This window comes from Lodderomyces beijingensis (assembly GCF_963989305.1).
Source record: "Lodderomyces beijingensis strain CBS 14171 genome assembly, chromosome: 6".
Lineage (NCBI taxonomy): Eukaryota > Fungi > Ascomycota > Pichiomycetes > Serinales > Debaryomycetaceae > Lodderomyces > Lodderomyces beijingensis.
Window position 1 is genome coordinate 351,330 of NC_089975.1, and position 26,010 is coordinate 377,339.

The following is a 26,010-nucleotide window of genomic DNA, read 5'->3' on the forward strand; positions in this document are numbered from 1 at the left end:
GATATTTATATATATATTTATTTATTTATTTATGCACTTGCATTATAACATTTCCCAACCACCAGGATCAACAACGCTTTCTAAACTTCTGGCAATGTAGTTGGAGATATTGTGTTGCAACCACACGTGCTTAGTGAATTCAACGTATCGCGGTTCCATCAAATGCAACGCTTTCGCTTTCTTGTTTTCGTCCGGTGATTCTCCTTGTTCATCCAAAAAGGGCGCAACGTGGAACGAACCGCCGTTCTTGTGTAATAGAAGCATGGTTCTGTCTTTTGGGATTAGAAACACGCCAACATCACTAGCGCATTCTTGGAGGTAGTGGACGGTGCATTCGCCTTCGTTGCATCCGGTGGCTTGCTTCTGTAGGTCGACGACCTTGGCGCAAAACAAGCAAATGGCCGGATCTTCAATCGTGCTATGGGGATTATTGAATTTATCCAGATAGTAGTATCTCGAAAAGAAAAAATCTAGCCTTTGCGGTAAATCAATCAATTTAATGATACCGGGGTACTCGAGCTTTCTCGCAATCACGAGCTCCGATGACCTCGAACTAAGGTGGGCAAGAAAATCACAAAAAATCTCATTTTCCCAAGATCCAGCGGTACAGAATGAGTGAATGATTGTCAGAACGCGATCCACGTTTAACACACGGCAGATCTTTTCCGATTCTAGTTCTGGTTCTGGTTCTAGTTCATTGCTGGTTGAAAGTAGTAGCTCATCGGCTCCGTCGAGATTCGCACACTGCACATAAGCGTAAATCAAAGCTCGTCTTAAAAACGGAGTCGCGGCTTTCACCACCATGGTGTATATTACTTCACCCAAAACTGGGAGACGTGTGTTTGATGATTGATTAGCTTTATTATAGAAGCTGTTGAAACAGTCGAGCGCAGCTGTCGCCACGTCCAGTGGAATGCTGCTCAAAATTGGTATGTCGTCCAAGCTATAGTCACGCACAATTGGTTCGCATGAGCGCAACTCCTTGAAGATGACAAAAAAACATTGGAGTACGTGACAGACAAACGTGACACGCAAAATCGAGTTGAATGACAAGCCGAGTGAAGGAATGGAAATCATGCTCGTCAACACGTCAAAGAAATCGGACTCCATGATGGTGTTGTTTATCTGCCCTGGCGAGAGCGATAAGATGCTTGAGACCAATTTGGTTCTAGTGTCGCTGTTCCAATGAGAGTTTGCAAGCACGTTGTTCAACTTCATGCCAATGATCGACAACCTCAATTCGTATAAAACACGCAAAATGATTACTGAGCTATTGGGAATTTGGTGAATAACCGTGGTGGTGGTGGTGGTGGTGCCAGTGCCAGTGCCAGTGCCAGAAGACACTCCTCTGAGGCAAATTTCAGTTGACTTGATTGAATTGCTCAATATAACCGATAGGTCCGGTTCGCTTACTTGAGGAAAAGTCGATAATTTGAGTGTGTGGAAGATGTTCTCCATCATTCTTTCGAGATTAAGGTGGTCTTGGGTAGCCCACATTTTCCAAAGCGAAGGATCCTCCGATCCAATCATTGCTCTTAAATCGGACTGCAAAAAAAGAGTAAATTCATTTCGAAACTTTTCGTCAACAAATCTGCCCCAATTGTATTCCCTAAAGGGATTGTTGCTGCTTGTGCTAGTGCTAGTGCTAGTGCTAGTGCTGGTGCGAGTGTTAGTGCTGGTGCTGGTGCTGGTTTTAGCCACCAACTGGATGAAGCTTCTGCCATTTCTTCTCGAAAGAACCGGGATAAATGTATTGTTGACCAGCTTGCACAAGGGACAAAGGATTTCATTCAGATTCGAACTTTCGGGCGTGTTTCTCGTCACTTGAAACTGTCTGCCGCGAGTGCTCTCCATATAGTTGAGATAGCACTGGAAATGCATTCCGTGGCCGCAGCTCAGAGCAACCACTTTACTTTCCACTGCAGATGCAGTGTCAAAGCCAGGTCCAAACGCGTTGTTTTCGCGGATATCGGCCATGTAGGACCGCCAATTTGCTGACCTTATACAAGAATCGTCGTCCTCGTTTTCGGCGCAGTTCAAATTCGCAGAGTCGGAAAACGCCTTCAAGAACCAATAACTGCTGTTGAAAGGGACCTGACGAAAAGTCGACGCTCGTCCAATGTGCGCAATGATTCCAAAAGGACCCGCATTTTCGGTGGCATTTTGGCATAGGATGCAGTGCTGCTCCGGGAACGCCCAGCCGGCATTTTCTTCTTCGTCCGAAGCATTCATTTCCACATCCCTCAATTCTGGATCATCATCATTGGCATTGTTCTTCAAAAAGGCAGCTTGTTGCTTTTTGAATTTCTCCATCAACTGCTTTTGCTTGATGCCAGCAAGACGCTTCTTGCGAGCAGCTTCTCCTTCAACATTCAAGTATTTTTCTGCGGAGCTGCTCAAGACTTGGCTGCTGAAATTTGCAACTTGTCCCCGCATCGTTTCAATCAAATCTGGATGTTTCCTTTGAAGGGTGTGGAAAATCATGCGGATCTTGGAGTGCATGGAGCGGTACTCATCGGCGTTGAGAAATTTATACAACAATTCGCAGATCGAAGTCGAGTAATTTGCAATGTGCTGTACAAATTTGGCATAAAAATCGCCGTACCGCGCAGTATCGATATTGTCCTCGAAACTGCATATGTGGATCAAATGCAAAACGGTCTCTAGCAAACCGTCAAGCAGATCCCTGTTGTCGCTTCGCGAGATGTACACCAAGGTCTTCATTAAAAATGCTTGAAAATGTTGAGATGCTGAAAAGTTGCAAATGAACCTGTAGATGGGCAAAATATCATCCGTTGAAGGAACGGGCTCAATCACCACTTCTCGTTTCGGCAAACCTGTCTTTTTATGCTTGCGCAATTTGACAAATGCTAAAGCTTCATCCCTTCTGTTTGTCGTGTAATTGAAGTAATATGGGTTGATTTCCTCAAAATACTGTTCTTTTAGTTGCAACACGCCGGAGTCATTCAGCCCCACGGGCTTCTTGTAGTTTGTCATTTCGCTCAAAGTTATGTCAAATCTCTTATCGCACACAACGCTTTCAGGAATGTACGAGCATAGCTTTTTGTACCCAATCGGTTCAAAGCATAGGTGATGCAAGATGACTTGTTTAATTTTGATTTTGCTCAACTCTTCTTCTGAAAGACCCTTTAAATGACGGACTTCGGTTGTCAAATGGATGAAAAAATTGAAGCATTCTTCAAGCATGTAGGAAAAAATCTTGCCGTCGTAAACGGACTCGGTATCAAGCGACCACTCCTTACCGAGGCACCACCTATCGAGTATAAAGAATGTCACGTAATCTGGGTGGCCAATGTTAAAGTATACTTGGATGAGATACAAGTCTCTGAGGTAGCCATAATCTCTGATTCCCGTGTTTCTGTACAAGTGCGATTGGGACTTGACACTGAACCCATTTCGGACCCAAAATCCGGCTTTGATCTGGGACAAAAGCACCGTTGTTTTGATTGGATAATCAAAAATCAAGTTTTCAACCTCGGCGGGGCAATTGGGGAAACTTTGAACGCGAGCTTGCTCGATAATGTTTTGCAATATAGACAAGTTGGCGAAATTTGAGTACTCAATCAACCAACTGAGGAACGAGTGCATTGGGTGGAGGAAACTAACCTTGTCTTCGTGCACACTGGATTTCTTTAGTAGTCGCTTCGTGACGGGCTCGACGATAAACTCGTGCTTCTTTAAGGTTATGTCGGTATTCTCGTACTTTACACCCTCGATTTTGCCATATTCCAATTTGATCAAATTGATCAAGACACCGAGTATAGCCGACTGGGCTCTGCTCTGGCGCGAGGGGCTGTTGTTCTCGAAGCAGTTGATGGAGTCAGCAGCTAGTTCGGCAAACTTGTAAATAGCTTGAACCGCGTGGAAAACCGTTGAAAAGTCCGGGTTCTCATACTCAACGTGAGCATTTTTCTCTCTCTTTAAAACAGGGCGGCCCTGGAATAGTTCCAAAATGTCGCAAATCACGGCAACGGTTTGCGGGTCCAAAACATCCCGAAATTCTTTTCCCCTGCTTATAACGAAACTTATATCGAAAAAAAGCTGTCCCCATCGTCTATTCTTGAGGCTCTTCATAGATATCTCTCTGCCTCGCTTACTGCTAAAGTCGTAGGTTATTTTGTCCGAGGTCAAGAACGCCTGGATCGAGGCAAGGATGGATACGAAATCTCCGCGCTGGATTATGGACTTGGAGTTTCTTGGACTCATAAAGAGCTGAGTCGACAAAGTTGACATGAGGTTCCATTCGGGCTCGCGGTCCGAGACTAGGAAATTGTCTGCCACGGCGGTGTATATGTCAACGTACTGGTTGGAAAGAGCGTTTTTGAACTTCAAGTTTGTGATTAAAGAAGTCGAAAACATGTCGCGTAGTAGTACTCTGGCCGCTTTCCAAAATCGAACGTCCAAAAAGATCATGTACTGCAAACGGGACCCATAATTGGTGGTGTCTTGGCAAGTCTCCAAACATTTCAGACAGTGGGTTTCTGTCCTCGGACAGTGCGGGTCCCTGGCATGATCGCCTCGAGGGATGCTCAAGTCCGAATTCAATCGGCCAATCTTGAAATTTGACTCCAGCACGTGGTTTTTACTGGGTTCTTGTTCTTCTTTTTCTTCTTCTTCTTCTTCTTCTTCTTCTTCTACTTCTACTTCTACTTCTTCTCCGTCATTTCCCAAGACACCTCGCTGCCATCGTTGGCAAAACGCCTCACAAAACAAGTCTTTGGCGTCAGTGTACACCTTGAAAAACTCGCTTTCGGTAAAGTCATTTAACCAGCTAATGAGCTCGTTGCACACGTCCTCGCGGAAAAGGTCTCTCTCGCTTCTTATGCAGGTGGTCAACCCGGTGGAGTTTAGCACCACTTGTCTCTCTAGAAGCAAGTCTATGCTTTTCGAGCTCACGACTCTGGCCTTGCCGTAGAATTGGACCTTGTCGGTCACCATGGCAGCAAACTCTTTGAATTTCTTGCTTGCGAGCCGGATGCGCTGGACCGCGTCTCGGTAGTGATGTACTTGGTCGTTGTAGAGAACCAAGCTGTACTCGTCATTGCTAGCGTCGATGAACTCCTCTGGACAACTGCCGTATCTATGAGGGTCCAAGGCACTAATACGGGTGTTGTGTTCAATGCGACATTTGTTGTTGCTGCTGTTTTTGTTTTGTTCTTCGTCAGTTTCGTCTAGGTGGCACTCACTGCGCACCATCACGTCGATAACATGGTCTAGTATGATGCTCACCGTGCTCAAAATCGCTTGCTGGAACTCGTGCGGTAGCTCTCGATCCTGGATGTTCAAATCGTTCAATGCAAAGGGACAATTGAACTCTCGTGTCCAGGCCTCTGGGTCTCCACAGTCGCAGACTCCTCCATTATCGCGAAGGCAGATTGCAACATAGGTGTCGTGGCCCTCGTGCTCAGAGGCCCGATAGCAATGTGAACATAGGGCACACGTCTCGTTAAACCCACAGGTCAAGCACCGGTATATCGGCTCGCCCTTTCTGAAAATCCGCGAACATGGCTGATTAGGATGGAAAGCCGAGATGCTATGCACTTCGCGGACATCTCTCTGCACAGCTAGCTGCTTGAGGTACTTGTCGAACCTCCAATCGTACTCCTTCTCCAACGTATCCTTGACATTGGCTACCCCGGGCAAGACCCAGTCCAAGAATCTTCCATCACTGGTTATCGACAAGAAAAGCGCTTTCCGGATCTCCTTCTGGACATTTTCGTTGAGTTCAAAGTTCAGCTGAGAAGGTAGAAATAGAAGAAATCTCTTCAACTGCTCATTCATGGAGCTGGTTATCTAAGGGTAATTGGCGAGCGGGGGCGGGTCTCTTAGGAAAAGAAAGAAGATCTGGAGGGGGGGGTCTGGGGGTCCATTTGCCTTCGTATCTTGCAAGTAAAGAGCATTCGTCTGCATTTTTTTTTATTTTCATGGTGGTAAAAAAACCGCCACCGCTGCAAAAAAGTGGCAACAGCCCTGTTCCCTCCCCCCCCCCCTCCCCAAGGTTCAACGTTATTTCGCCTACACCAATCCGCCAGGCCCTGACTTGACGCTGCCGTCTCAATTTGCTTTCTCAGCCGTCTCAGGTTACACCGGTGCCGTCGAAATTTGGAAAGGAACAAGAGAAGAAAGAAAGGATGAGTGATCGCACAAGGTTCTACAGTCCGCATAGTATAGAGACGAATCGCCAGAAGCTACAGCACGTCCATGATGTTACTTCGCTTGCGCTTGGAGTAGTGGCGGGGATCATGACCTTGGAGTCGCTCTACGGGTTCTTGGTCTACTTTGTTGGCATCCTGGTGACCAACGTTGCGTTTTACCTAATATGCGGGGAGAGCAACGCCGGCAAGTTTTTCAGGAACCCCATCCAGGAGATCTACGTCAACAACTTGTTGAACAACATTCCGGGCTTTGTCATGCTGTGGTGTCTAGTCTACGCGTTGGTCAAGTCAAGCTCGTGACCAACCTCCAGCTCAGCGCAATTCCAGAAAAATTTAGAAAAATGAATATACATACATCTATATATATCTTCCAATACCAGCACTCGATCTCCATCGCCCCTGGAAAGCCCCAGAGTGCCTCTCTTTCACTTTCAGCAAGATCCACAGCATAGCAGGTGGGTTCCCTCTCCACATGTGCCACTTGAACTCCTACTTGGTAGCGACGATCTCGTTGGCGGGTGGCCGTGTCTCGTAGTTTTACACGTTGGGGATTGCACCAAGGGTGATCCCAATAGCAATTCAACCACAGCACCATCGCTTGTTGATCCAGTCTAGTCGAATCCGATCAAAAAACAATTGATTGCGCTGTACTGTATTGCACGAATCCTGTTGCTCTGATATTGTTACCAAAAAAAATGGAGAAAATTGACACTTCGACCAATTCCAAAAGGATCCAAGAACCTTATGACAAAGTGGTTCGCGGGGACCCCAGTGTGTCTTATGTGGTTTATCTGGTCGACAAGAACTCGACCTTGGATCTCGCCGAGACGGGCGACGGCCCACTAGAAGAGTTTGTTGAAAACTTTTCCGACGGGCAGGTGCAGTTTGGTTTGGCCAGGGTCACTGTTCCTGGCTCGGACATTTTGAAGATTATCTTGCTTGGCTGGTGTCCCGATAACGCTCCAGCAAAGGCGAGAATGTCGTTTGCCAATAACTTGGCAAGTGTCTCCAAGATATTTAGCGGGTACCATGTTCAAATCACTGCGAGGGACCAAGACGATTTGGACGTTGACGAGTTTTTGAGTAGAGTTGCTTCAGCAGCCGGCGCAAGATACTCCGGTTCTGCTTCCGGTACAGCTGCAGCTGCAGCTAAGAAGCCAGTTGGTTCTGTCTCCAGGCCCATTGTATCCAGGCCCATGCCCACTACTAAAAAGATCGAATTTGCTCCCAAATCGACCGGTAAACCACTCAATGTTGTTTCCTTGGCAAACGACGGCTGGGGCGACGCCGAAGACGTTGAGGAAAGAGATCTCGAGAAAAACCCTTTGCAAAACACCGAGTCGGCCTACAAGCCCACCAAGGTCAATATCGACGAATTGAGGAAGCAAAAATCCGACACCATCAGCTCGACCCCTAAACCTAAAACGTCGTCACCTCCTCAAAACGCGGAGAAAGATGAGCCGGCGGTTTCTAAACCTTTGGGCGAGCGTATAAAGGCCTATGGCAGTCACAATGACGGAAGATTGACCTCGTTGCCAAAGCCAAAAGTTGGCAACGTGGCCGACAAGTACAGGGCCAACACGGAACAGGCGAAAACCGCAGCATTTGGCGCCAAGCCGGCGTTTGGGTCCAATAACGACGCCAAGGCAAATAGACTTATCGGCGGGTTATCTAGAAACTTTGGCGCCGATAATGGAAAGACACCGGCTCAAATCTGGGCGGAAAAAAGAGGAAAGTACAAAACGGTGGACGCTGGCGATTCAAATGACGAGCCTTCGCATGCTGCACCATCTCACCCATCACATGCTTCGGAACTAGCAGCCAGATTTGAAAAGAATGCCAAGATTGCCGATGAAGAAGGGGAACAGGAACAGGAACAGGAACATGAAGAAGAAGAGGAGGAGGAACCTCGGCCCAAACCTGTGAGCTTGCCAGCCAGAAACTTGCCACCTCCTCCCGCGGCAAGAGGCGGCAGAGCACCAGTCGGTTTTGACGATGAAGATGAGGAGGAAGAAGAAGAAGAAGAGGCAAGCGCACCCATATTGCCTTCAAGAAACGGAGCACCCGTGAAAGCCAAAGCTGAAGACGAGGCGCCATCTTTGCCTTCGAGACATGACGGACCTCCAGCTCCGTCATTACCTGCAAGAAACTTGCCCCCAACACTTTCAAACCAGGGCTTTGAAGACGATGACGAAGAAGAGGAGGAGGAAGAAGAAAAACCAGCCGCGTTACCAGCAAGACCACTTCCGGCTAGACAAGCTGTCCCTGTCCCTGAACCTGAACCTGAAGATGAACCTGAACCAGTTGCAGAACCACAAGAGGAGACTTTAGCATCATCGGCAGGCCGTCCCGTGACTGCTACTGCAGAATACGACTACGAAAAGGACGAAGACAACGAAATCGGCTTTAAAGAAGGTGATCTTATCGTTGAGATCGACTTTGTTGATGAAGACTGGTGGTCCGGAAAGCATGAGAAAACCGGTGCTGTTGGTTTGTTCCCGGCCAATTACGTTGTCTTGAACCAATAAATCTAGAAAGAAAAAAAAAATAAGAAAAAGATTAGATTTTTTAGCAACAAAATTTATAGTTAAACAAAATTTGTGTCTGTGTTTGACTTTATACCTCTTTGATATGTTCTCTACTCGGTTCACGATGTATGGTGAGAGTGGTTGTTTCCTAGGACTTGTCATGGCTTGTTAATGGGTGCGAAATAGTGAGAGTGAAAAAATGAGTGCAAGAAAAAAATTACGACCAGAGTGAGGATCGAACTCACGATCTTGAGATTAACAGTCTCACGCCTTAACCAGCTTGGCCATCCAGTCCTTCGCTTGAGAAATTGAAGCCGTTGTTAAAACTCATCAAAGCTTATCCAAGCTTATGTTTATCAACTCGCTGAAACTGAACATGAAACTGACATGTATTATTTATTCTGCTCTTTTCATTGGAAAACTTGGTGCAAGACGGCCTTGGCTGAGTTTAGCAGAGTTTCTATACGACCAATGTCATTATCAATACACTGAAACGGGGATATTCTCAAGTAGGAGCAGTTTCTGTTTTCGATCTGCTCCATATTTCACATTAATTTTGTCTGAATTTCAAAGAATATGGTTGCGAAACCAACAATTGCTGCAAAAAAAAAAAGAAAAATAAAAACCCCCCCCCCAAACTCCTAATACAGAAACGGTATTAATTTAGCTCAGCAATCGACCAGATCGATCTCTTTTCTACTATGTTTTTCTTTTATGAATTAACAATGCTATGTATTAATACAAAAGATTTAGAGACTTAGTAGCTCTACAAGGCAATCATAAACACCGACAGCAAGGCCAACCACGCGAAACTTTCAAACGAGAAAGAGGTAGCGATTGCGCCGGATCCTTCCGATGCTGATGAAACAGAAGGGGCTGTAGAGGTGGATGTTTGAGTTGTAGTTGTAGAAGATGCAGTTGTAGAAACCAGCAGACCGGCAGTGGCGGTCTCTGATGATGATGATGATGATGATGATGATGTTGTTGTTGTTGTTGAAGGAGCTGAGCTTGAAGAGCTTGAGGGTGAGGAAGTAGGAGACGACACAGCTGAGCTCGTTTGCGATGACAGTGACAAAATCGAGCTAGATACCGAAGCGCTCGACGATGATGACGACAAAGCCAGGCTAGATGCTGCTGTGCTCGATGATGACGACTCTGACGACGACGACAATTCTGATGGTGATGGCGAGGCGCTAGATGAAGACGAGCTTTCATCCGATGAGCTGAGGGAATGAACAGCCGCATTTGAAGCAATGCTGCCGCCACTAGCCACCTGCTGAGCCTCGCGCTCTCCCTCCAGCTGTCTCCCATTAACCTGTCCATTTTCAGCCCGAATCGAAGTCCATAATCCCGATTGGTCACTATAAGAATAGCTATCCCCAGTCGAGTAGTCGATGGCAGTAATCGACTGAATGTGCATCGAGAACGGCGCCTGGCTATAGTCGGGATTTCCACCGGCCCACGCGATTGTGCCGGGGGCATTACTTGGGTCGCCACCAGCCCATATTCCAGCGAATATCTTCATGGGCGACTGCGGATATCCCTGGGGTCCATCCTTGTGCAACGTTCTCATCACTTGCTTGTTGAAGATCCAGTTCAATCTCTCCGAGTTCCAATCGAGAACATAGCTGTTGTATTGGCCCACGGGGTTATGGATATCGTGGTATTCGCCGCGGTCGTAGGTAGTAGTGGACCCCTTGACGAAGTAGTTGGACTGGAACTCGTAGTTGTCGCCGCCAAAGAGCTCGATGTCGATCTCGTCTAGATCGTCACTTTGGAGGAAAAAAGAGGAGACGATGCCTTGTCCTGGAGCCGCTTTCATCACCACTTCGACGTAGCCGAACATCATATAGAAATTGGAGACGATCCCGGGGTACTGGAATCGCTGTTCTAGTGTTATCGAGAGGCCATCGCTGCCGGTGGTGACTGAGCCCGGGTGGTTCTGATTGTTGAAATAGGGACCGAGGCCATTCTGGAAAGTTTCTCGCATGGAGCCGCCTAGGGCAGGCACGGGGGAGCATCCCTGGGTCGTCAAGGGGTTGCATGCTTGAGCAGGTTGGGCAAACGTGGCCAACAACAGTGCCACGACGGGGAAGGCAATATTCAACATCATCATCGAAGCGAGTGAAATGAAGCGAATGGAAGGGTGTATAGGGTATTAAGAAGCTGTTGAAATGTATAAATGAGCAGTGACTGATGAAGAACGCGCAAGTGGATCCACCATTGGCTTTATGTGAATATATTCACAGATATATATACAGACTCTGTTCGGCTCTTCGCCCCTGTCCTCTCATTTGTATCTCTTACTTTTTGCCAACTGTACGTCATCGTCACCCTCAGCATCCCCGATTGTTGATGTAAATACTTGATGCAATATTATAACCTGGCACGATTACCGGTTTAGGGTTTTTGAGTCAAGATGATGATCCCTCTCTGGGCATTATTATTTGCCAAGCAAGCGCAGCGGGGATCAAAATATCCTCCGCAATCGTTACCAAAGACGTAAACTGAGACAAGCACATAGGTATGCAGCCTGGCTATCATCGCTGGATGGTTGTTTTTTTTTTTTTTAAAAAAAGGGGAAACCTTTAACGTAGAAACTGCGAAGCCGAACCCGCCACCCCCTTTCTACCCCCCAAAAATTTTATTATGGATGGTGTAAAAATAGAACACCAACAACATCCACCAAGAATCAATAAGGAAGACAATGCATTTCTGTCTCTGTTATCCACCGCGATTAGCGAATCATACATGTAAATCAGCTACCCCTACAGCCACCCCCTTTCCCGTTTAAAGGGGGGAGCGTTTAAAGCCTGGATAGCGCTCGTTTAAGGGAAAAAAAATTGAAAGGGCATCGACGATCAAAATGGCCTTGACCAAACTGGAAAACTGGACCAGAACAAAGCAGAGAGGGGGGAAGGCGAGAGAGAGAAAGGGGACAGTCCAGCATTTGGCATCGACATAGCGACCCAGCCAACTCCCGACTCTATCATCTGGCAAAGAAAATCCCTAAATTTGTAAAAAAAAAAAAAAACAAAAAAGAAAAAAACAGATGATCGTGTAGACCGCGGCTGAGTTGTGCTGGTTGCATTACCCAAAATGGCGAAAACCGTAAGCCAAAAGAAACCCACCGTGACGAGCAACGACGCTCCAAAAATGAACCAACCACTTTCAACTTCCACTCTCTGTTCCAACGAGCTCTTATGAAGCAGGAGACGGTTTCAACCAATTATATTCAGGTTTGACTAGGCCTGTTTCTTATTTTTTGAACACTTGCTTAGCGATGCTTGTATGTCATCTCACTGTAAACAGACTCGACGAAATAACAAAGACAAAAAAATTAAAATTCTCGAAACAGTCGGTTTAAGCCGATGGCTCTATTTTTAAATACAAAGTTGACTGGATCTGTTTGTTTTCACTTTGATTCAAAGTCCAAGGTCTTATGATGCTGGAGCAGGTGTTGTTTTTAATTTTACCTCACTTGTGCGCTAATGGTTCTTCGTTGTAGTTGGTCTCAATCGAGTTGTCCAGACGAAAAAGCACCTCAACGGTATTTTACGCAGAAATGATGGAAACAGAAGCTAATCTGTGAGAGGCCTTGTCTTATTCCGCAGCAAGGACTTGACAAGAAACGAGGACACGAGGGGGGGGGCTGGACTGTGCTAGCGACATCTATATATGTATATATGTATATATGTACATAGAGTGTACAGAGTAGTGCCGGGTAAGTTAGTTGTCGTGGACTGTTTCACGACACGACACGGGACTAGCCGCTGTTGTTGCCTGATAAATTGCCGGGCGGCGACGACAGCGGATGGAACAATAGCAATACAGATAGCAGGAAGGCAGGAAGGCAGGAAAGAGACAGGCACGGCATTAAGAAAGGCAAGTAGTAGAGAGAAGCGCCCTATATTATCTACTCTCTCAAGTCAAACATCCCAAGACAAAGAGATAGCGAACACTGGTGGAGAGATCTAAAGTTTGATCCCATTTATCAAAGAAAAAAAATCACTCACATCCATTCTGGTGCTTGTCTGATAGGTTGAAAACCCCATCTTCCTATTCGCCATACTTCAATACACACGCAAACAAGATCTAATAAGAAAGTTTTGGCAAGAGCCGTTCGATTCCAACATCGGTGATCATCCCCTCCGTTTCAAATCAACTGAAATTGAAAAAAAAAGGAAAATAAAAAAAAAAAACAACGAAATACGTCACCCCTAGACCTAATACCTGCCATTCATCCACTTTAGGCTATAAACTCATAAAACTGCAAACTCACAGACCAGATAGATTGGCAAGATGTACGTTGCGTTTGACGAGCCCGATATACTCCCACCCTACAATAAGCATCGAAACGATGCCTACGGCGACTTTGGCGACATCATCCTCATATCGTTCATCACCATGGTGTCGATGGTGGGGCTCTTTATAATCTCGGGCATGATCTACATTGTGATTCGAAGATCCCACGCCTTGTCCGACGACGAGATTGCCCGCGAAGAGGAAAACCAAGCGTATCTCGAACTAAACAGCGACGAGCAAGAACTCTATTTCCAGTCCAAGGAGTTTTTGCAAAGTAACCCTTATTACGTGGGCGAGCTCACCTTGAGCCAGAACTTGTCCATCCAGGAAAAGGGCATCAATGCATTTGAATTCACCAAGGATGCCATGCTCACCAATAACGACTTGTTAATCGTCAACAAGACTGAATTGAACTTTTTCAAGCTGTTTGAATGCTCGACTCAGACCAATTTACCGATACCGATGAAGAACGAAGTATACTACTACGAATGCAAGATTTATTCGCTTGCCAACCCGCAGGAGACCTTGATTGCCATGGGGTTGAGCATCAAACCTTACCCGTGGTTTAGATTACCTGGGAGACACCCGCACTCGGTGACGTATGATTCCAATGGATATAGAAGATACAACCAGCCGTTTAATCTCGATAGCGAGCCTGCGCCGTTTCCCACCGTGGCCGAAGGGGACGTTATTGGAGTTGGCTATCGGACACGATCAGGCACGATTTTCTTTACGCGCAACGGCAAGAAAGTCAGCGAGTCGAAACTTGGAGGCCACGTTAAGAACTTCAAGATTGCCAACCAGGGCCAGATTTTCCCCACTGTGGGCGCCAACAATATCTGCTCGGTGCATGTCAATTTGGGACAGCGCGGGTTTGTGTTTATCGAGGCCAACGTCAAAAACTGGGGGTATGCTCCTATAGAAGGGAACGGGCCCGCGCCGCCGGCGTACAACAAGTTCAATCTGGATATACTTTTGGAGCGATCTGAAGCTGGTGACGATGACGACGAGTGCCAGGATTTGGAAGATGATTTCCCGCCTGACTTTTGGGCCACTGTCAAGGTGATCAACGGCGGTGCTAACGACGAGGGAGACGACGATGACGTCAAGGGCAAATTGGAGGAGAATGCTAGCTTGGACCATGATAAGTTTAGTTATAATGCGTATTCGGAGGTGAATTCGAATGACGAGAGGATAACGTTGAATAGTTTAGCCCCGCCAAATAAACCGCCGTCGTACAACGACGAGCATGATTTGGATGAGGCAGGAGAAGGAGAAGAACAAGCCCAAGAGGGGGAAGATGAAGAAGAAGGAGAAGAACAAGCCCAAGAGGGGGAAGATGAAGAAGATGATGATACAGTGGGAAACTCGTCGCCACAAATTGGTCCTTCGCCGCATTCACCTGTATTGTCACCCGGAACTGAAGATACAGATCTACCAGCAACCGACACAACCAAGACATTGTCTTCTCCTGCTCGTGAAGACGATAATGGCAACAAGGACTGGGAATCCAACTAAATGACACTCACCATGGGGAAAAATATTCATATCCAGTATTCATATCCAACTTGCATCGCACTACAACACTACAAACACGCCGTTGTCTTTTTTATTGTCCTGTTCTTTTTTTAAACTAATTATTGGAAATCATTCACGAGTTTTTGGATCTTCGTTTTCTTTTTCTTTTTTTTTTTTTAGTTCTTGATGGTTTAGCAGCGTGACTAGACTGGTTAATGTTATAGAGAAATTTGAGATTTTATCATGAAATATCACAGTCTTTTGAGAGGAAATTGCAGAAGTTGGCTCCTCTTGGCGCGTGTTCCACTTATCTGGTAGGTGAAGTTTGAGTTGTAGTTGTAGTCCAGCAGGAGCAAGTAAACGAAAAAACGAAAAAAAAACGAAAAAACGCCAGTGGCTACTAACGGATTAGACGTGCTGCTTCAAGTCTCAATTCAAGGCTCCCGTGAGGTCCTCTACCCTCAAGGGGAAACGACTCGATTACGCTGTTGAAGAGCTAGAGACGCCGCTGGTTTCCAGCCTCTCTCTCAGGTGCAACGAGACACACAAGAGAACTGCGACGTTCCTGCCTCATCGAATGCAGAAACCGTTCCCGAATTTCACGAATTCCAAGAGATGGACCATAAGCATCCCGGGAAGCACAAATACCAACGGTTATGAAACCCACCAATCCAATCACGACGTTTGTCTCCATTTCTTTCTTTGCCTGGGTGGGAGAGTAATTTAAACGTCGTGTGACTCTAAAAAAAAATTGCCATCGTGGTTGCGTTTCGGATATCCACACGCCATCCACTAAAGGCAACCAAGACTACAATAGACCCCCATCCAGTTTCGAGGGCAGGGGCATAAGTCGTAGTGCGTAGTTTGCAAAGCCTCATTTCCGATGAAATGGATGGGCTTCTCACTCCACCGGTGGCGCCACTTCCAGCTTGCCTTTCTTCCTCGGGCAAGACGAAGAAGAAAGGCGGGATCTGGCGTTGGACCCCCGGTTCAAAATGGTGGAACTCGTCGTCGCCATGGATTTGGGAAGGTTAGGAGTATCTAAAGTTTAGAGTGGTCCACTGAAGGTGAAAAGCTTAAAGGCACTAACCGGATTTGGGACAACAGGGAAGTACGTCTCGAAGGGAGTCTAGACACACTAGCTGTAAGCGGCAGCCATAACAGCAGCAAAGAAGAACAATAACAGCAGGAGAAGCAATGCAGGTGTGGATGGCCTTTTGGGAGAGGATTTGTAATTTGGATTTGTACCCAACCCCGACTAATTCCTCGCCCGAGTCCAATTCCAAATTTTTTTTTTTTATTTTTCACTTATGGTTTCTGGGGGGAGGTCTTTAGAGTTGGCTAGTGTTTTCTTGATCTTATCTCTGAGTTTAAACCTGCCCGTGAAGAAAGACTCCAAAAGCAAGTCTGGATGATGTTTCAAGTGGGCGTTTATGGAGTTGAGAGACGGAAATTTGCCCCCCGGGGGGGACAGGTGGTAGCTCGGAGCCAATGTCGCGTAATTTTGAGACACTGCAGCAACCCCCGGAGTTTGCGACACTGCAGCGAAAAAAAGAAAATTGGGGGGCGGCGGCGGGAAGTGACACAAAACCGAAACTTTGCTTCTTCGTCTTCTCAAGAGCAATCAAAGGAGGACCATCAAGAGCAGGAGGGTTGGAATTGCACAGGTTGAAGGTCGCTGGAGGTGGGTAAAAGTGGGACTGGAAGAGGGGATTGGGGAAGACGGGGATATGGGCCCATAGGGTGCGGCTATTGCTCAACTGCAGTTGATTTTTATTTTTAAAACGGAAAAGAGGGCCCGAATACAGGCTGAATTGTGGTTCCATTCCGTACTAGTAGCACTAGAGGAGTAGTAGCAGTAGAGTATAGCCTGCAAATAACCAAAAACTGTCTGGGTTTATAGTTGTACAGACTGCATTACAAGGAAGAAGACTTTTCTTTTAAAATTAACCCTTGTTCTTGCTGGAAATTCCTGTGTCCCCTTGGAAGGGGGTGGTGGTGGGTTTTGGGTTCTTGGTTTTTGCTTTCTGCAGTATATATATAACCTCGAGAGTCTCTTTGCTATCCACCGGCGTTCCCAATTTCATCCCTCTTCTCTTCTTCTTCTTCTTCTTTTGCTCTTACTCTTGCTCCTACTACTTACACGTTCTTGTTCTACTTCTTCTTTGACGGTTCATTCAGACAAGTATTCAATCACCCATGCAATTTGCTACTGTTTTATCGCTCGCTTCCGTGGCCTTGGCCTTGAACTTGGACCAAATCAGATTGGTCAACGACGACGAATTGATCATCCAAGACGCTCAATACGGCTACCCAACCATTGTCAACTTGGCCCAAGAAGACGCCGAGGTTGAAGGCGGCAAGAAGAAGGAAAAAGCCCCATCTTCCTCCTCCTCCTACCACTCTTCTGCTTCTGCTTCTTCCTCCTCAGCATCCAAGAGCCACTCTACAACCGTGTCAAAGTCCTTGTCCACCTCGGTTTCCACCACCACCAAGCACCACTCGACCTCAAAGTCGACCCAGACTTACACCTACTCCATCACCAAGACCGGCGGTGCTGCTGAGGCCGTCAATGTCGCCAACGTGGGGGGCTCCTTGTTGTTCGCCTTGGGCTTGCTCTTGTAAGCCCCTTGCAAAATTGCAACATTGCAAAATTACAAAAGAGTTGGTGCCAAACGATAATTTTTATTTTATACTTTTGAGTCTAGCGTCTATAAGTTTATAATTGAAGCAAAAAAAAAAAATTTCCATGAAATTTATAATAGAAAAATCGGTGAATTTTAATAGACTGAGATGCATCTGCCTCTGTTTTAGTTGGATCCTACTGGATGTTGCTCAATTGGCGTTATTTTCCGCAGTAGAATGTATGTGTATCCCCATTGGCTGGTGAGGTCTTTGGTGATGTTGCAACTGAAATTTCGTTTCCGTTGCGCTCCCACGTTGGCCACATCGCGTTAATAAAACCTCCCCTCCCCCCCTCTCCACGAGTGCAACAACACTCCATTTGCGGAATCACTTGCCTTGCCGTGCCTTAAACTCCAACTACACAAGCATTGTTCTTTGTATTTATCTATGTACCAGAGAGTGGAGCATATATCTTCATAGTGGAGACCTGGCGAAAGTAAAGGGCATTTAAATTACTCTAGACACCACAGTGAGAGTACATCTGGTAGCGCAACACACGCCCAATACCGCGATTCCTGTTCCGGCTCGCTGGAGTTGGGCGGCTCGTTTACGGCGAGGGCTCGCCCGCCGGTCGCCCTATTTCTCGCGCGACCCGCCACGGGACTCTCGCCGTTCTCGCGAGAGACCCCGTCTCTTCCATTCGTCCTTGGGGCGCGCACCGGAACAGGCACCAGAGAGGGAGAAAAAAAAATATCATGGAGACCACATCAAAAACTTTTTCCTCACCAACAACCAACCACTAACCACTGCCCACCAGGACCCAACGCAGCAAGCTCCGCAGCCATGTTTGCAAGATCCCCCAGAGTGCTTGCCCACGTGAGGCCCCTTGTAAGGGCCAAGAGCTCGAGCTCGAGCTCGAGCTCGACCTCGGCGCTCGCCTACAAAACGTTGCACCGCAACCAAAAGCGACCACCGTTGCCCACGTTGGAGACCCCCAACTGGTCCGCCGACACCGCGGTCTCCTCGATCTTGTACGAGACGCCCGTTGCCTCGAGGGCGCCCCCAAAACAGCACGTGCTCAACTGCCTAGTGCAGAATGAGCCCGGTGTGCTTTCGAGCGTCTCGGGCACGTTAGCGGCGCGCGGCTTCAACATCGACTCGCTTGTGGTGTGCAACACCGAAGTCAAGGACTTGTCGCGCATGACCATCGTGCTCAAGGGCCAAGACGGCGTCGTCGAGCAGGCGCGCAGGCAGATTGAGGACTTGGTGCCCGTGTACGCCGTGTTGGATTACACCAACGCCGAGATCATCAAGCGCGAGTTGGTATTGATGCGAGTCTCGATCTTGGGGCCGGAATACTTCCAAGAATTGATCGCGACACACCAGCTTCACATTGATGATGCGTCGTCTATACCGGACTTGACCGCGTGCGAGTCGGCTTTCCATCCGTCGAACTTGGCCCCTAGTGAAGCGTTGAGACAGAAGCACGAGCATTTGGACCACATCTCGACCATCACGGCCCAGTTTGGCGGGAAAATCGTCGATATCAGCGATCGGAACGTGGTGGTTGAGTTGAGTGCTAAGCCGTCGAGAATCAGTGCGTTTATCACCTTGTTGCAACCATTTGGAATCTTGGAGTTGGCGAGGTCGGGAATGATGGCGTTGCCTAGGACCCCGTTGGAGAGGGCAGGTGAAGAAGACGAGGCTGCTATCGACGCCGCCGACATTGTCGACGCCTCTCAATTACCCCCAGGTTGAGCATTTCCCCCTCGTTTTATCCTTGGCTGAAACAGGCTAATTTCTCACTACTGGTACTACTCGGCGTCGAGACGATAGAGATGTTTCCTTATTGCGTATTAAATAGTGTATATAAACCTAACGTTATCCCATGGCAAGCTGAAATTATTCTAGAGCTGGAAAATTTTGTAGAGTTGTAGCGCTGAGGCTAGTTTTGTCAACTGGGAGCTCATCTGGTAGGAGGTGGGAGGGGAATGCGCATCAAATTCTTCATGTCTAAAAGGTCACACGAGTGTTGATAAGAGTCGAGGTACAGTTCAATTTTTCTCGAGATGGTTAAACTTGATGAAGCTGAAGTCGAGTCAGATGCATGGGCCGGGTCCATTCTTGGCCTTTATTTGTAAAAACTGCCGGCTCTGGTATGACACAAGTTCTGTTTTATAAACGGTGGAAGAACAACCAAGGGAATTGCACTGCTACCGTAGTCAAGCACGTGACACACATTACGTGACACTACAGCACGTGCTACGTGTCACGTGCAAATGTCTCTTGTGAAACACGGCACGTGACAGTGTCGCAATCACGTGACATTAGTCACGTGATTGCGAATCTCAGACTTCGGGTATCTCCAAACGCCAGCAACCACCACTCGATTCACTTCGGCTAAATATCCTTTTCCTTTCTAATCAAGCAGAACCAAAATAAAAAGACGCGTCTTGTGAAGTCTTCATTTTTACTTCTATTGTTCGTGGTCAGGTGCATTGCCCTGACGAATCTACCGTCACTTTCACCCAACCCAAGAGAAGGTTTCAACTACCATAAAGGTGGATTTTTTTTTCATTTCAACAATAAGATTAAACTTTACATTAATGGAGGTTGAAATTTGGTTTTTTTTTTTAAAAATTTTTGTATACACCTCTCTGTATTGAGAGCTGCGGATATCCCTAGACTTTGCCCTTCTTTAAGCTCGTCCGCCCGGGAGGTCCAGCTTCAGATAGCTCTTTTAGTTGAGAGTTTGGGGTTTGGGGTTTCGGTCCAGGAAAAAGCGTCGTTTCTGAGCCGTCGTCAGAGAGTGTGTGGGTGAATGCAGGTGGGTGGTCATGCGAGCTATTAAGGACAGACGTACACTGGCTATTCTGTCAAGTTGTTCAAATACAAGATGGAGTAGAGCGCTTTCTTGTTTGCCTGATTGAACAATCAACGTGGAAGAAGAAGAGCACTGGTCTCTTTCAAATCCACTTGAAAATTGACTCCCAGCTCTCCTTCGCCATCTTCGTTTGAAATGGCTGTATAAACCACTACTTGCCTACTAGTCGACAAGTCGACCAGTTAGCAAGTTAGCAAGTTGCACAGGTTGACCCTGGCCTCCTCCCCCTTTGGCAGGGCGGGTAGCTTGCCTCGACACCCTAATTAAATTTAACCGAATCTAACCACAACGAAACAATGAAAAAAAGCATCTTATATATAACCTTGGATACATGGGTGGGCGCCTTTCCCTCTGTTTGTTCGTGTTTGTTCGTAGTGGTTCTATTTAAACCCGAAGCGTCCCCTTTCCGAAAATATCGTGAACTTTTTTTTACTAAGAAAAAAAAACCAACAAAAAGCGACCAAGAAGGTTTCAGCTATCATCATTACCAACTAAGACGAAGGCCCCCCCTTCCACACACACACACTAAGTTGAGTGCTTGGATCCATCCCGAGAAGAATCAATCGAGTCACAGTTGCACGATGCCATTGTTTGCCGTGACCCTCTACGAGTTCAATGCTGAAAGAGACGACGAATTGTCGGTGTCTCCAGGTGAAAATTTGACAATCTGCGCCCACTATGACTATGAGTGGTTTATTGCGAAGCCGATTAATAGGTTGGGCGGTCCCGGGTTGGTTCCCGTGTCGTATGTCAGGATCATCGACTTGATGAACCCCGCCAAGTATGCTTCGACGGATACGTATGACCGCGAACAAGTTGTCAAGATCATCACCGAGTTCAAGATCCCCACCGTGGAACAATGGAAAGATCAAACCAAGAAATACGAGGCTTCCACCATCCAGATTGGGCTGAATAGCTCGGCCACTAATAGGTCCTCCACCACCAATAGATCGTCGAGCTCGAACCGCTCCTCGAAAAGCTCCATCTGGGTCGAGAAATCCAATGTTTCGTCATACCAGTTGTACGAAGGCCGATATCAATACCTCCTCGTTGCCAAAATGTCCAATGGCAAGACGAGACATCTCTATAGGTACTACCAGGACTTTTACGACTTGCAGGTGAAATTGCTCGAGTTGTTCCCCTTTGAAGCGGGAAAGATTGAAAACTCGAGGCGGATCATACCGTCGATCCCCGGGCCCCTCATCAATGTCAACGACTCGATATCCAAGCTAAGAAGAGAGAAGCTAGACTATTATTTATCCAACTTGATTGCGTTGCCGGCCCACATCTCCAGATGCGACGAAGTGTTGAACTTGTTTGAAGTGCTAAACAACGGATTCGACTCGGAGCTGGATAGCAAGAGAGGCTCCAAGCCAATCAGCCAAATCTCCAACTCCCACCACGACCGATTGTCGCAATATAGAGGCGACATCGAGTCGATGGCGGAGCCGCAGCTGAAAAAGGTCAAGGTCAAGTTCTTTTTCGACGATGACATATTTGCCTTGCTCCTTCCGACAAATCTACGGTTGCAGGATTTGAAAACAAAACTTTTCAAAAGACTCGAGTTGGACGACATGAAACAACACGGCTTCCACATGCCGAAAAACTCGGATTCGATACGGTTGTATTTGAAGAACGACTATGACGATTTCACCCACGAAAACAACATCCAGGGCAACGTCGATTACAACTTGCACGGCGCGAGATTGCGCGAATTTGAAGTTGACGACGATACAAAGTTCCACGATATCCTCTTTGACAAGTGTAAGCTTATAATACGCGTAGTGTGATGTATGACTACTATTTCGTTTACTATTGTTTGTTGATCCCCACACTGATAACCCAATTAACCTGACCTCTCTCCCAATACATCCCCAAACATCCAAGAGCTACGCTTGGAACCCGATCTAGCCAAACGGTGGCTTGTTTCATCATGAATGTTTCATATCTCTAAGGTGAAAAAAAAAGCGATCCCACCACCACGTCTCCGCCAGACAAAAAAAAAAACCTCTCAAGTGACTATTTTTTATTTTGATGGACTTGTATTATGGTTGTATAGCCTGTGCAATTTGCAACAGCAGATGTCCAATACGTCCCCATGAGCTTCTTTGGGTTGCGGAAAAAACAACGACACGCGAATGGTTCAAACGATGGTGATGTGGCGCATCGGTCAGCTTCGTTTTGGGGTAGGCTTCTTGGTGTTGGCTCTTTTTCATCTTCATCGTTCGCACCACGGGAGGAGGTGCATGGAGATGGCACGGTGACGAGCTTGAATGAACGAGGGGTGGAGACACCTGGGAGACCCGTATTGCAAAGCGTACTGGATGGTGTCCAAGGTGCAAGTGAACAGAGAGGTCGCGGCGTAGAGAAGCCATTGCTTGACAGCATATCGGATGGACATCATGGATCTAGTCAAATGGAGGACGGTTACAGCGAGGCGAATTCGCATGTGGAAGTGGAGAAGAGTCAGCTTGAAGAAGAAGAAGAAGAAGATGACGATGATGATGCGGAGTTTTTCGACGCTTCCGAGGTGATAATAGAGCAGCCACGCGAAATGGAATTGGAGTCAGTGGTTATAGCCATTGGATCAGAGAAGATACCACGCAAGGATGAGGTCAACGCGGAGGAGACTGGGCTGGTGCAAAGTCGAAATGATGAAAATGTGGGGGTTGGGTATCTGCAATCTAGCGATGTTTCAACAGCGAGCGCACAGGACAATGCGTTGCGGTCACGGTTCGTTCCGCGTCTCAAGGGTGAGTCCGTAGCGGAGACGGAGGAGGAGGAGGCCAAACGTGAGAGACGGAGAGAACGGAGGGGGACATCTCAAACCCCCCGAGACTCACCGCAGGTCACCAAGAAAGAGCAAAAACCACGTGTGCGCAAGTTGAATCTACTAGAGGAATCCGAAGAAGAAGAAGAAGAAGAACAGCTAGCTGGGAGTAATGACGATGAAGCACTTGAATCTCAACCCGTTATATCACCACTTCAAACCAATTGGAAGCTAAATATATCAAATGACCGTTGGGATTCAGACATAAACAATCACAGAGCGGATTACCTCGGTACTAAACTGACGCCTCCAAGAGAGAATCTATCATTTGACGAGACCGTTGAGCTAGTGTACACGGCAAAAAATACTCAAGCTTTTGACAGACATCGGACTCCGTCGCCAACTAGCTCTCAAGCGACCAACACCAACAATGATGATGATGAGCATGCTGCAGACTACATCCCGAAACGACGACGCATAGGGCTAAGAAAAAGCAAAAGGTTGACTGGCAAGAAACTTCCTCCTAGAGTTAAATCTGGTCTGCCATCCTCACCAGAATCGCCACCCGAGTACCACACGGAAAACTCAAGGATCCAAAATGACAAAAGAGAGCAACTTCTCCGATCTTTGGAAATCGATGGCTTCACGCGGCACTTCCAAAGCCTTGAAGAACGGTTTCTGCAAGTACCGGCAAATGTCCCGCGACGGTTGCGTAGCCGACGCTTGGATCAACTAGACTCCAACTCGCAAAAAAGTAGTCGAGAGCATACAGTTGACCATGCCAAACCAGACTCTGATGCACAGGAAGGTAATCGACTACGCACAGTCGACCATATCGATCTTACCGAAACGCAAGACGAAGAAGAAACTCCAGCGGGAGAGCATGTTTCCTCTTTAGATGGGGCATTTGAAGCTGCTGCCGCAAAGCCCGAGCTTGATTACGGTGACCATGTCTACGGCAAAGACAATGATGACGCTGTGGAAGTTGAGATTGAGACGCTGCTGGAAGACGACGACGACGCCATCTTTGCACCCGCCCCTAGAAAAAAGCCCAAAAAAATCACTGCCGCCAGAGTTGATGGCAGAGTGCATCTGAAAACTTCATCGCGTAATGGGGTAAAATTTGGCATTACTGAATCACAAGATTCAGACACTCACCATTTCGATGCCCCACCGAAAAGATTGTCATCTTTGCAAAACGCAGCGACTTTAAAACGCAATCGAGAAAAGCCAGCCCCGGTCGTGTTTGGAGTCTTGCACGACAGCCCTGAAAAAGCGCCATCCGGATCGAGCGTGGCGCTTTTGTCCAAGGTGATTGCTGGTGGGCAGAGTCCTGTCTCTCAACTCAGCTGTGTACCGGTTCCAACAGCTGTTCTAGACGCTACTGTTTCCCCAAAAGATGGCACTAGCAATAGCAATAGCCATAGCCAAAAAGCAGCACTATCAGTTGACCTGGACGAAATGCTGAAGCTGCAAAAGAATCATAATGACACGACACGAGCAACGTTTGACAACCGGAGCCAGGAATTCAGCAAACTGCCGATTCTTTTGAAAAGCAGGCAAAGGAAAATACGCGAAAAGTTGACGCAACGGGCTCGCAAGGTACAGGCCAAGCACAAGGTGTCGAAAGACAGGATAAGAAGAAGAGGCAACACCATAACAGTTGTCAACACCACCTCCGAAAGTGAAAGTGAAAGTGAAAATGAAAATGACAACGTCGAAGACTACAGGCCGTTTCAAGATTCCGGTAGATCCTGGAGTCAAAGTGACGAGCGCGAGGAACCCCATCATCGGCTGTCTCCTGTCACGAATGAAAAGGATGATGTCCCAGCGGTTGATGAAACAAGTAACCTTCAACAAACAATCAACGATTTTGAGCAATACGACTCGTTGTTTGCTCGGGACTCGCTGCAGAGGGACCCAGTTGCTGATGCAGTCGATGCATCGCGTGAGAGCCGAGGAACGAGCGGCAGAGAGAAAACCGCCACTCCTGCTGAAACTATACGAAATGGACATGTCGGTCCTGAAGCTGTAGCTGTCGCAACTGCAGAGCTCTTGGAAAAAGGAATCACGCCAAAATCACAGAAATCTATCTCGGTTCCCAATCAGGCCGCAGCCGGCGTCCAAGCTGCACCCAAAAGACAGACTCCAATACGGATCAGAAAGGAGGACGCAGATCTCGTTGGAGGTGATGTTGGTAAAAAGAATAAATCATCACAGGCTGCAAACGCGAACGATTCGTCCCCACTTTTGACTTGCAAGTCACCAGACGACGCCGCTATAGCTACAAGCACACAAGAGCCTGTTAACAAGGACGAGAATATACTGGGTGAGCTGGGTAGAGTATTTTCGGGGCTTCTGCCGCTGACGTCGGTGGTTATGCATTTGCGTAACGACGGTGGACCCAGTAGAGATGTCTTTTCTTCGCAGCATTACACATTAACGAGCCCTTCTCCAAACCAAAACCAAAATCTAAACCCTCATACTGCTCACGACTTACTGGTGGCTGAAACAAAAGTGACCCCGATCCGAATTCCCTCGTATCTCGAAACCATCAAAGGGCTCAACCCAAGAGAAGGCGACCTAAAAAATTTGTTTGAAGAAGAGTCCAATATTCCATCTGCGCGCGAGATTGCTGCCGAGATCAATAGAGATCTAACTTTGCCGACAACGGCCCAAAAAGATGGTGCCAGCGATCCACTAAATCACATACAAGTGGAAAAGACCATTTCGCAAATCCACCTATCCAACGAGAGCGAGAAACTCAGGAAAGATTACACTGCGTTACTGGTGGTTTCGCCAACAGAAGTCAACATCGGACCTAAACCATTTGGAACAGCTTCCAAGTCCAAGGCTAACGACGCGGAAGACGAGAAAGACGAGAGTTTTGACATGAGCCAAGTAGCGGAGCTTATCGAGGACATCTCCTCGGGGAAATTGAAACCACGTAAACGGAAGAGAGAAGAACCGGCCGAGCAACCTGAAGAACTTGAGGATCCCCTCGTGCCGGAGGAGACAAACATGAACACGAAGAAGAAGAAGAAGAAGAATAACACCAGAGCAAACAAGAGCAGGAGACGGAAGAGCAGGCGACGGGGCCAACAAGCAGCAAGCGATTGATTCCAAGAGGTTGTTCGTTTGCAGCCGCCAAAAGTGGGGCACCCGGTAGCGCACGTATCCCCTACTCGGTTGGTGAAATAAATT

General features: G+C 47.3%; 9 protein-coding genes across 9 annotated transcripts; 7 read left to right on the forward strand and 2 right to left on the reverse strand. All coding sequences in view use genetic code 12, as the record gives it.

Annotated features, from left to right (window-relative positions):
• Positions 1-42: 42 nt before the first annotated feature.
• Positions 43-5,802, reverse strand: LODBEIA_P48860 (uncharacterized protein; the record flags this gene model as incomplete). Its single annotated transcript, XM_066975156.1, has 1 exon — positions 43-5,802. One exon carries the CDS (start codon positions 5,800-5,802, stop codon positions 43-45), a length of 5,760 nt encoding a protein of 1,919 aa, XP_066831824.1.
• A 350-nt stretch (positions 5,803-6,152) lies between these two features.
• On the forward strand, positions 6,153-6,476 carry LODBEIA_P48870 (uncharacterized protein; the record flags this gene model as incomplete). The annotated part of the gene is made up of 1 exon (XM_066975157.1): positions 6,153-6,476. One exon carries the CDS (start codon positions 6,153-6,155, stop codon positions 6,474-6,476), a length of 324 nt encoding a protein of 107 aa, XP_066831825.1.
• Positions 6,477-6,871: 395 nt separating this feature from the next.
• On the forward strand, positions 6,872-8,704 carry LODBEIA_P48880 (uncharacterized protein; the record flags this gene model as incomplete). Its single annotated transcript, XM_066975158.1, has 1 exon — positions 6,872-8,704. The coding sequence occupies one exon, from the start codon at positions 6,872-6,874 to the stop codon at positions 8,702-8,704; it is 1,833 nt and encodes a 610-aa protein (XP_066831826.1).
• Positions 8,705-9,470: 766 nt separating this feature from the next.
• On the reverse strand, positions 9,471-10,820 carry LODBEIA_P48890 (uncharacterized protein; the record flags this gene model as incomplete). The annotated part of the gene is made up of 1 exon (XM_066975159.1): positions 9,471-10,820. The coding sequence occupies one exon, from the start codon at positions 10,818-10,820 to the stop codon at positions 9,471-9,473; it is 1,350 nt and encodes a 449-aa protein (XP_066831827.1).
• Positions 10,821-13,006: 2,186 nt separating this feature from the next.
• On the forward strand, positions 13,007-14,527 carry LODBEIA_P48900 (uncharacterized protein; the record flags this gene model as incomplete). The annotated part of the gene is made up of 1 exon (XM_066975161.1): positions 13,007-14,527. The coding sequence occupies one exon, from the start codon at positions 13,007-13,009 to the stop codon at positions 14,525-14,527; it is 1,521 nt and encodes a 506-aa protein (XP_066831828.1).
• Positions 14,528-16,726: 2,199 nt separating this feature from the next.
• On the forward strand, positions 16,727-17,152 carry LODBEIA_P48910 (uncharacterized protein; the record flags this gene model as incomplete). Its single annotated transcript, XM_066975162.1, has 1 exon — positions 16,727-17,152. One exon carries the CDS (start codon positions 16,727-16,729, stop codon positions 17,150-17,152), a length of 426 nt encoding a protein of 141 aa, XP_066831829.1.
• Positions 17,153-17,995: 843 nt separating this feature from the next.
• Positions 17,996-18,910, forward strand: LODBEIA_P48920 (uncharacterized protein; the record flags this gene model as incomplete). The annotated part of the gene is made up of 1 exon (XM_066975163.1): positions 17,996-18,910. The coding sequence occupies one exon, from the start codon at positions 17,996-17,998 to the stop codon at positions 18,908-18,910; it is 915 nt and encodes a 304-aa protein (XP_066831830.1).
• A 1,707-nt stretch (positions 18,911-20,617) lies between these two features.
• Positions 20,618-21,826, forward strand: LODBEIA_P48930 (uncharacterized protein; the record flags this gene model as incomplete). The annotated part of the gene is made up of 1 exon (XM_066975164.1): positions 20,618-21,826. One exon carries the CDS (start codon positions 20,618-20,620, stop codon positions 21,824-21,826), a length of 1,209 nt encoding a protein of 402 aa, XP_066831831.1.
• Positions 21,827-22,134: 308 nt separating this feature from the next.
• On the forward strand, positions 22,135-25,926 carry LODBEIA_P48940 (uncharacterized protein; the record flags this gene model as incomplete). Its single annotated transcript, XM_066975165.1, has 1 exon — positions 22,135-25,926. The coding sequence occupies one exon, from the start codon at positions 22,135-22,137 to the stop codon at positions 25,924-25,926; it is 3,792 nt and encodes a 1,263-aa protein (XP_066831832.1).
• Between the last annotated feature and the right edge of the window lie 84 nt (positions 25,927-26,010).